Genomic DNA, 11,205 nt, shown 5'->3' with positions numbered 1-11,205 from the left:
TCCTTCCGGGGAGTGGCTGGTGGGTTTGAACCACCAGCCTCCTGGTTAGCAGTCAAGTGCCTTAGCCACTATGCTACCAGAGCTCCCTACCACCTCAGAAATCCAAGGAGGGGTCGCTATGAGTTGGATCTGACTCTATGGCAGTGGTTGCATTGTATGGTTTTTATAGAAAACATGCATATAAAAACACTGGAAAAGAATACAAAATATCATTGATTATAGTCTCTCTATGGCCAAATCCAATATGAGGTCTGTTTTTGCAAGTTAAGAAATGCTTTTATATTTTTAAAGATTGAAAAAAAATTTTTTTCTATAGAGATTGTATATGGCTTGCAAATCCTAGCTGATCATTTATAAAAAGAGTTTGCTGACCCTCATTTATAGGGTAGTAGGATTATGGGTGACCTTTTCTTCTTTTATTTATTTTTATTTTCAAAACTTTCTATAATGAACATGTATTTCTTCACTATTATATTAAAAAAAAAAAAAAAAAAAGAAAAACCCCCAAAACCCAAAACCCAACTCACTGCTATTGAGTAGGTTCGGACTCATAGTGACCCTCACTGGGTTTTGAAGGCTGTAAATCTTTATGGAAGTAGACTGCCTCATCTTTCTTCCATGGAGAGGCTGGTGGGTTTGAACCACCAACCTTTTTGGTTAGCAGCCAAATGCCTAACCACTATACCATCAGAGCTCGTTACTTTTATACTAGTCAAAAAAGAAAAACAACACAAAAAACTTTGTGAATCATAATTGTTATGCTTGAAAGGTTAATTTTTTTTAGTTTTTACTGACATAGCAACTGAAGGCTATAAGGTCTTTTCCAAGAGTTTGGAAGTATGCACAGTGGTGGAAAAAGCAGACAAGATTCTTGATCTCATGGAACTGAGAAGGGCTGGGGAGACAACAAATGAGTAAATAAATGAGAATAGCTGAAAATCCATAATCTGAATCTCATCACAAGGAAACAATTAGACAAACTTAAAATGCAGGAACATTCTACAAAATAGGTAGTCTATGTTCTTCTAAAGTGATAATGCACAGAAACAAAAAAAGGCCTACGAACTGTTTCAGGTTAAAGGAGACTAAAGCGACCTCACATGGACTGGATACCAGAGTGGTATCCAGATGCTATTAAAGACACTACTGGGATGACTGGTGAAAATGAACATGGACAGGGTATTAGGTAAAAACTACTATTTCAGTGTTAAATTTCTTGAATATAATAATTGTGTTGTGGTTACGTAAGAGAATTCTGTTGTTCATACATACTGAAGTATTTAAAGAATCATGACATCTGCAATTTATTCTCAAATGGTTCAAGGAAAAAAAAAACAAGTGTGTAAGTAAATGTGAGTATAGAGAGAGAGAGAAAGAAAATGCATGTGCCCAGTAAATAATAAAGCAAATGTGGAGATGCCAAGTTTGCAAATCTGGTTGAAGGGTACAACTGAGTTCAGTTTTAACAACTTTTCTGTAAGTTCAATTCTTTTGTCCCAAAATAAAATGCAAAGTAAGTAAAAAAAAAACAGCAACACATACTAAATATCTGTATGTTGAGAATCAAGGGCCGGAGCCCTGGCCTTCCATCAGATGACCTTTTGGTGCCATACCCAGATGCACATCAACTAGGTTCCATGCCAGCTGACAGGCCTGTGAGCATGGATATTGTCAGAGCAAGGGCAGGCTTCCACTGCCCTTTTAATTCTCTTTTTAATTTCAAATGGACAGACCACAGAGGTCATACTATTATGTTTAAGTAAAAAAGCTGCACAGAAATGATGGCCTTATGTTTCCTTCTAAATCTATAGGTTACTAAGTTAAATCTTATTTCCCCTAACACTAGCTACAACACTTCTTTGAGGTTTTCTCCTTAATGTAAAGGAATGGGGGCCATCAGGTGTGACTATCACACGCACCCCTTCTCTATTCTCAGATATTATGTCAGTACAAACCAAATCCACTACCACTAAGTCAATTCTGACTCACAGCAACCCCACAGGGTTTCCAAAGCTGTAAATCTTTATGGAATTAGATTGTCTCATGTTCCTCCTGCAGAGCAGTTGGTGGGTTTGAACTGCTGACCTTCCGGTTAGCAGCCAAATGCCTTACCAACTATACCACCATAGCTCCTTATGTCAGTCAATATTGACTTTTATTTTTTAAATTGAGATTAAAATTTATCCACCATAAAATTTACTCTTAAAGAATACTTACAAGGTTGTGCAACTATCATCACCACTATCTAATTCTAGAACATTTTCTTTACCCCAAGAAGACATCTTTCCAGTTCCAGTTCATGGCAACCATTAACTTATTTTCTGTCTCTACAAATTTACCTGTTCTGGACATTTTATATAAATTACTTATATAATAATAATAATAATTTTATATAAATTACTTATATAATAATAATGATAATAATAATAATGTTGCACTGAATGGTCTCAGGATCCAAAATGCCTATTGGAATGAAAAGGACCAAATCTGTCCCTAGGCCAGGATGTACAGCAAAGCCAGGTGTCTAGGGAAGAGAAGGAAAATATATCAATAAACATCCTCAGTTCATTATTTTATAAGGAAATGCCAACGTTTCCAGGTCCGTTTTCTCTCTATTGAGAGAAACATGTAAGTGGGCAAACATCTGTCTACATACCTGGGCTCTCTGGGAAGCTGGCTTATATTTAGTCTTTCCCATGCTTTTGGTTCCAACTGATTTGAAAAATATACTAACACTTTGGAAGGAGGTACTTACATGGAATGTGTGAAATAGATGTAGTAACAAATATGGATGTGATCTTTTACTGGATTAGCACCTGATGGCTGAGGAACTGGATAAAAAAGTAACAGAAAAGTCTTGCTGTGCTGGGAGCCACACTGACTTTTCTGCTTTTGCAAAACCATACATCTATCCCATGGTTTAAAACTTCAGCACCATCATCTAGTTCTTTAATTTCCTTCACAGGATAACCAACCATGTCCAACATGTACTTAAAAAACTTTATACTGCTTCTAAAACTTAAAAAAAAAAAAAAGACGAATGTTCCACCCCAAAGTAGTCTCTAATGCACATACTGCCATAATCAAATCAATCTCCTATAAACAAAGGCCTACCGGATCAGGGTGTTCCCAATCTGGTGTCGTATTTCATTCCACTCCTCTTTGCTTTTTCGGGGCCATGAATTCAGGTTCAATTCTGGTTCACTGGGTCTGTGGTTCAACTTCATTGCCAGTGTGTCTTTCCTCTTCACTTTGTTGGCCAGAGCACCTTTGCACAAGAGGAAAATGTAGAAACTTGAGGCTTAAAGCCAAAGGCTCAACCACACCTGGAGCCAGGTAAGAGCTTGAACAAGAATCATTCCCCACTTGGGCCTCAAAGGATCCAGTCAAACATAGCGTTGAGAGGTAAGTTGAAGATATCTAAAAATCTTTTAAGCCCGACGCTCATTTGGGCAAACTTTATCTTCTCTCTTCTTACCTCCCTCTGTATTTTCTTCCTTAGGGTTGTTAGGGGAGAGATCACCTAAGAATGGGATTGCTGTTATTTGCCATTGAGTCGGCCCCAACTCATAGCAACCCCTCCTTGGGTTTCCGAGGCAGTATCACTACGGAAGTAGGATTGCCCAACCTTCCTTCCGAGGAATGGCTGGTGGGTTTGAACCGCCAGACTTTTGGTTAGCAGTCAAATGCCTTAGGCACTATGCTACCAGAGCCCTCTAAATTAAAACATAATGGTCTTTTGCACTAACACACCTCATAATGTACCTGTTTTTAAAGTTGCTTTCTCATTTTCAGGAACCAGGAGTGTAGTATTCATAGAGATTTGTGTGCATTGGTACATGAGCATTTTTTCTTTGCCCCATTAACATAAGCTCATTAGACTGAAAGAAAGCATCACTTTTCTTTTTTCAATACAGCCTGTGTGCCACCTTTCCTCTACTCCATATTCTTTAATACCATCAAGATGAATAGCTTTTTAGTTTTAAAGAAACAAACAACCTACTCGGCTCCCTCTCATTGGCTAGTTATAACAGAAAGGTAACAGCAGGGACAAGGAGTCCTTCACAGTGGCTTCTAAAACCAGCCAGCCATTTGGCTTGCTAAAAGAGGGTGTCCTGTTTCTATTCATTTTATACTTGCTAAGAACAGCAAGTAGCTTCACCTGGAAAAGAACTTTCTCTTTTGCTTTTCCCTCCCTTTCTTACTGTGTTGGCTTTCATCTTCATCCTCTTCTTCATCTCGGTACCGAATGGGACCCTCTGAGTCAGAGTCACTCTCCTTCTCTTCTTCCTCCTCCTGCAGACACTGTGGTAGTTTAGGAATGACTGAGGTAGGTGCCATGTCTTCAGTGAATGCAGATGGGTGGGTTTGCTCCTCTTCTTCATCGTCTGGACTAACAAATTAACACAATTATATTTTCTTTCCAGAAATAAAGGGATTTCCAAGGCAAATGACTAGAGAACTATGGGAAAATTCATGAATAAAATAATTTATCAATTCCTCACTTAAGTTTAACAATTTTTTTTTTTTTTTAGCAACTATTAACCTAAAGAGCTGTCCTTTGATGATCTTCATGTGAGATGCAAGTTGCTTTGGTTGCTTAAATGAGAAGACTGCAGAGCAACTAACACCATACCTCACTCATGAAAGATAAAAAAAGATACACACATTTAGTCCATTGCCCTTTGATTTAACAACATATTGAGACAAAATGATAACCTAATCCAAGGTAGTAAAGAGAAATTCAAATGGAAACTAACTTTAAATTCCAAAAGTGTCTTTTTTCAAGATGTGTAAGAAGTATAACCAGCAAGTACAGACATCATGACAAAACAAGGAACGTTTGTTTAGATTACTGCAGCAGAAGAATGCTGCAAGTTGTTTTTATGACATTTTGTACTTAGTAATCTTCTACCTATAAAAATGATCATTTTTCAGTCACAATTTTTGTCTGAATCTTAAAAGGGCAGAATATGTGAAAGATTCAATGCTGGGGTGAACAGATTCAGTGTTCAGGAACAGGTAAGAGGGAAAAAGAAGACCAGAGTTCCAGTCGTGGGGGCTGGGATGCTCAACTGCTGTTCAGAAGTCCCTTCTTCCCTCTATACTACCCTTTCTTCTTCTCTACCAAGTCTGTATGGCAGGCACTAGTCCTTTTCGTATTTGTCCTGATTTCATTCTCACAGAAAACCTATTAGTAAAGTATTATTTCCATTTACAGATGAGACAACTAAAGAGCATAAAGGTTAAGAAACTTATTAGACTACCATAAGCTACTAAACAAGTGGTAAATCTGGGATTTGAACCCAGGGCTATATTACTTGCAGGTCAATGTTCTTCAGCACCATATTAGACTGTCCCTTGGGTCATATAAAACTAGTGTTTTTATTTTTCATGTATATAAATTTGCAATTTTTATGTCATCATAGAATTCTATGATGGAAAAAACATTCTAGAAGTAAAAAAGTCTAAATTCTAGAACTTGTCCTAGAATATTCTTTTTACTTTAAGTTTATTCACATTTTCTTTTTGTAATTTCCAAGTAGGGCTACCTAGAGTAAAGGAGGGGAAATAAAAGGCAAGTTTTAAAGGCACTCACACTTTCAGCATCTCAATAGTGATAGGAAGTGACCTGGTCCGACCCAGGGTACTGTTGTCCTCAGAAAAGTTGTCACTGTTCTCAAAGAGCAATGAATGAGCTCTGTGAGAGCCCTCCAGGGGAGGTGTCACGGGCAGTGGGCTTGTCAGGGCCTGCTGGATTCGAATATGCAGTGGGAGTGGGGGCAGCCTAGAGGGTACATGGGGCTCCCCAAAGCTATGCTCCAACATCCACTTGGGTACTTCCTTTTTCTGATGTTCCTGCTGAGGTATCTCTTGGGGTAGATCTACAGAAGGTGGAAACTCAGTTTCTGGCACAACTTGAAAAGTCTTAGAGGGAACCGGAGGGGACCGTGGGGGCTCTGGGGGTACATGAGTAGGCAGCGGGGGAGATGGAGAAGGTGGCGGGATCATCATCAGCGGGACAGAGCCCACAGAGCCCGTACTCTTCTCTCTTTGATCACTTGGTGCTTTTGTGATGGCAGCAGCAGCAGTAGACTCTGAGGTGGGCACCAAGGTTGATGGAATGCCTCTCTTAGGTGGTAAGGGTGGGGATGGTTTTGATAACGTACCACTGTTTATTGCTTGGGACAGTTCAGCTGGAAAAAAGAGCAGTATTTCAATTTAACATGGCTTTACAATCTAGAGCTTGGCTCAGCTTAATCTTTCAGGCAAATTATATCATTTCATGGCTTTGCCATTCCCTAGATATCTCATCCTGAAACAAACTTATTTATCCAGAAAACCTAATAAATGTATAAGGAGTGTATGTAGGAAGATTGCCACCTTAATGCGCCAATGTGAAAACTTTTTAATTCTTTGCTATGACAACAGAGGCAATTATTTATAACTTGATCTTGGTGTAGATGAAGTTAGTATGAACAGAGACAGAAAAATTGGGAATGAAAAGTATTTTGTATAATATTACTCTATAAAAAATTTAACCACGCAGACAGCAATAACAAAACAAATGTTATTCAGCACTGTTATCATATTTTGGTAAATAATGTTATTTAGATACCTCAGCTCTGTATTATGAAGCTATCAATAATGCAATCTTAGACACAGAGCAAAAGCAAAAGCTTCTGAAGAAATCAAAGTGCTTTTCAGTCCTTGACTTCACACTCTCCTTATAACCATCCGAGGTGATCAGGTAGATTAATAATACCTTTACTATTTTACAGAAGGAAAAACTGAGGTCATAGAAGTTGGATGGCTTGCCCATGCCCATCTTTTGCACTGGCATGGACTCAGCCAGCACCTAGGTCTCCTGCTACATTATATTCGGCTTTTGCTCGATCTTCTGGATCCCTCTGTTTTTGATCTTCATTAGCGTCCACACTTCTTTCTGTTCCTTTGCACCCCAACCTCCAGATCCACTTCCGCTACACTAGTGATTCTTGACTGCACGACAATCATCGTCTCCATCAGCATATCCACAGAGCTCTGCATAGGTCTGGCACATCTAATATAGTGGTTAGTAGATGAGAGGCTCCTGTCCAGTATTATACTATATATTCTCCAAAACCCACCCTGACTGAGGTGCTGAATCACCAAAGTCCCTCTGACACACCAAAAGGTCTATAAGAAGTGGGCCATCACATGGTGCAGGGGCCAACCTTGCAAAATAATTTTATAGTAGTTTCTTTGATCCCAATTGCTAACTCTCCATCCAAACCTCTTATTTTGGTCTACCTGGTGTCCCCAAATGGTCCCATGTCTTTCCTAGATAAGAACACTTCAAGTTTCCATGAAATAAAAATTTACTTGTCTAAATCACATTCCCTTGGGGATATTCAAAGTAAAAGACTAGCTAATCTGATAATGTTTTAATGTTAATCATCACTAAGAAAATTTTATAAAGGACTTTATAGAAGAATATTGCAAACGAACCAAAAAAACAAACCCATTGCCAGCGAGTCAAATTCTATCATAGTGACCCTATTGGACAGCGTAGAAATGCCCCATACGATTTCTAAGGCTGTAAATCTTTACAGAAGCAGATTGTCTTATCTTTCTCCTGCAGAACAGCTGGTGGGTTCAAACCACTGCTGATCTTTTTGGTTAGCAGTCTAATCCTTTAACCAGTGTCACCAGAGCTTCTATATTGCAAACACACACCACATACACAAATTTTACAGCAAATTTTTAGGATCAATAAAAGAGGTATTTTGGGGTAGATTACACTTTCACTGCCTCTCTAAAAATAGCAGTTAACTATTCCATCTATGGGAGCTCTGGCAACGTAGTGCCTAAGGCATTTGACTGCTAACCAGAAGGCTGGCGGTTCAAACCCACCAGTCACTCCTCAGAAGGAAGGTTGGGCAATCTACTTCCATAGTGATACTGCCTTGGAAACCCAAGGAGAGGTCACTAAGAGTTGGATCCGACCCCATGGCAGTGTTTGATTTGGTTTGGTTTATTCCATCTATAAAACAAAATTATCCTTGACAACACCATGTTTCTGTATTCTAACTTCTGAGCTATTAAGAGGCATACACCTCAAGCTGTCAAGGAAGTAAACTCTGGTAGACATGTACTGACGACAGCATCAGGCTATAGTTCTGTGGAAAAAATGGCAGAATGTTCCTGGTTGGGATTTCAAATTCCCTTCACTTTCACTTACTCATCTATTAACAGTAGTCCTTCCTCAGTCTTAATATTCTATGTAATGCCTGTTAGGAGACAGCAGCACTGTCTAAAGCGTGGTTCCCAAACTCTTGGACTTGATGGTCTAATACAATAAATTTTTTTTTCTCAAACAACCTCAGGTTGTCAGTTATTAGTATTTCCAAGTAAGGTCTTCTATGAAATAAACCACCTATGATCATCATCCTTTCATGAAAGACAGCGTTTTAACACTAAAGAATTAAGAAAGTCATAATTTCAGACTAAAAGATATTTCCTTAGATCAAATCTATTTAACTTGAATGAAAATTTTGTGAACTGTCCTATTGTTTTCCTTCTGCTAAAGATCAGTCATGGACTGATATTGATACATTCAGTCACAGAACTTACCGCTTCTGCAATTTAATCCAAGCTATTTTCCATGTGTTAGCATTCTATATATGTACTTTACCTTGAAAAAGGTGGGGAACCACTGGCTAGAAGTAGTTCCCAATGTATAGTCCCCAAACTAGCAGCATCAGCATCATCTAGGAACTTGCTATAAATGCAAATTTTAAGGCCCTATCCCACACGTAAGGAGTCCTGGTGGCAGAGTGGTTAAGGCTCGGTTGCTAACCAAAAGGTCTATGGTTTGAACCTACCAGCTGGTCTGTGAGAGAAAGATGTGGCAGTCTGCTTCTGAAACCCTGTGGCACAATTCTACTTTGTTCTATAGGTTGAGATTCTGTGGCAATTGGTTTGGGTTTTAGTTTTGGATCCCAGAGTTACAGAATCAGAAATCGTAGGGGTGGAGCCTACCAAGCTATGTTTCAACAATGCCTTTAGGTGATTTTGACAAGAATAACTATTTAGACAACAGTTTGAGAATACCAGCTTAGAGAAGAGAGGCTTGGACTCAACAACACAGGGTTGAAAAGCTGTGTTGTCTCTATCTTTCACTAACTGCAACTGTGAGTGAGTCACAACTTTTTCATGTTCTAATTGCCCTATCTGTGTAACAGATAAAATCAGGTTGCTACTTACTGCACAAGGAAGTTTTGAAACTAAGTATATGAAAGCTCCTCAAGTTCCTCAGGTAAGTCAATATGGTACTATCCATCCAAGGCAGTGATGATAATAATAATCCTCTTCCTGTTTTGATCAAGCTACTCCAACCTGTTATGCGCACAATGAATTCTAAGCCTGTTTCTCAAGGTTCTAGTCACCCCACCCAACTTGGTGGTACTGGTTATTTTAATAAGGTTCTTTTTTTTTTTTTTTCCGCCCTTCATTTAGTCATTAACAAGACCTTTAAGCAGTACTATTATCATTTTTCCTGAAAAAGTGTATTAAATATCAGTCCCTCTCATTTGCTCTGAAGCACTCATTAGTCCACCCTCCTTCCTCTCCTTAAGAATTCCTCTTAGAAGGTATGCATGTATGTAAAGAATACAGACCTACACAGGACTTGTAGGTAAATGCAAAAAACACCCATGAACATTTACTGATTACGTTCCTTGTGTTTTCTCTTCTACCACTTATTTTATTGAGAATAACATCCTTAACTCTCCCATGATAAAACATGATTTTATCAGGGCAATATAATCCTATTGTCTGCAGATACTATTCCAGACACTGAATTAAAAGTACACCAGCATCCATCCAATCATTTTTTCTTTTCATCTATTAAACTCATTTATGCTGAAAGAAGCTACTGTTGGTTTAAAAAACAAAAACAAAAACAACTCTTCATTTTGAGCTTGCCTTGCCCCCTTTCTCCTTTTTTTTTGGCAAGTGGCACAGATAATTCCATGCAGGTCAAACATGCTGTGGTCTTCACATCTTCAGTCTTCAATTACATCCAGTGTTTCAGAAACACTGTTATAGGAAAACAGATGTTAATGCCCCCACACTTGTACCTACTTTCAGTGACAGCTAAGCTTAGCCAGTCTCCATTCATAGCTATCTGTCTCATTTCCAAAACATTTCACCATCTTGAGGGCATTCAAAAGGATGAGATTTTGGAGAACTCTCTTAAGACCAAATCAATATTGTACAAATTATCTAATAAGATAACCACCCAAAACCCAATGCAACAGAAGCCTGAAGACTCACCAATGACAGGGTTGCTATTTCTGTGAGCTGGTTTAGGGGGAGGGATAGGGGGCTGCTTGGTAGGGACCGTATGGGTCAGGCTTGGGGTAGCAGTAGTGTTAATGCTGACAGGATCAGCAGGCAGAGTCCTGGGTGCTGGGAAAGGGGTGACAGAGGAATTAATATTCTTTGCTAGGTTCGTGGCAACGGTGGTGGCAGTAGGCACTGTGGTGGTGGAGGCGGAAGTGGAGGAGATGGACCTTGTCGTGCTGCTGGAAGAAGTGGCCTCCTTTGATTGCCTTTCACTTGCTTCGTGAGAAGAGGACAAGGGTCGTTTTGGGGGAAGTAAAGGTTGTTTGGATGCATTCTCAGGAACAGAGTCTGCTTCAGAATCCGGCTGGCTTCCAGTTGAGCCTGTATCATAACAGATGTGATTTAAGAAGGCAGAGATCAAAAACAAAGAGACTGAAGAAGCTGGTTTATCTACAGATTTATCTTTAATTTTAACCATTATTCAATTTACAGCTTACAGACAATAGTTCCCAAAGTTTCCCAACCTCAATGTACTTTTGCAATCTGGCCCTCTTCTAATCAGTTAAGAGGCTCACTAGTGGATTGTTCATATAAGAGCTTACTGAGGGAGTTCTGGCAAGATGGCAGACTAGGCAGAAAGACTGCACAGACCCTCTTCAACAAAGAAAAGGGAAACCAGTTAACATAGACACAGAAGATAACCCTGGACCCCTGAGCCTTGAAGGGAAGGATATAGAAGTGGACTAAACCCCAACTAGCAGAAGAATTTGCGTGAAAATACCAAAAAAGGAGAGAGAAGGAGCTGCAGTCTGGCATTGATCCTGGTCAATCCTGATGGGACAGACAGCTTGGAGATTCTCGAGTGGTGGTAGG

At 39.3% G+C, this 11,205-nt stretch overlaps 1 protein-coding gene across 1 annotated transcript in view; it reads right to left on the bottom strand.

Moving 5' to 3' along the window:
* Positions 1-11,205, bottom strand: part of PHACTR4 (phosphatase and actin regulator 4) — a 59,676-nt gene that overhangs the window by 38,370 nt on the left and 10,101 nt on the right. Inside the window, exons 5-8 of the mRNA XM_007935893.2 lie at positions 10,321-10,713; positions 5,600-6,197; positions 4,206-4,393; positions 3,115-3,268 (exon numbers count right to left, since the gene is read on the bottom strand). Coding sequence (XP_007934084.1) covers positions 3,115-3,268; positions 4,206-4,393; positions 5,600-6,197; positions 10,321-10,713 — 1,333 coding nt within the window. The remainder of the gene's footprint in view (positions 1-3,114; positions 3,269-4,205; positions 4,394-5,599; positions 6,198-10,320; positions 10,714-11,205) is intronic.

This window comes from Orycteropus afer, unplaced genomic scaffold (genome assembly GCF_000298275.1).
Source record: "Orycteropus afer afer isolate SDZICR_OR568_19922 unplaced genomic scaffold, OryAfe1.0 scaffold00031, whole genome shotgun sequence".
Taxonomy (NCBI): domain Eukaryota; kingdom Metazoa; phylum Chordata; class Mammalia; order Tubulidentata; family Orycteropodidae; genus Orycteropus; species Orycteropus afer.
The sequence above is the reverse complement of the archived record's forward strand: the minus strand, read 5'-3'. Positions and strand labels throughout refer to the sequence as shown.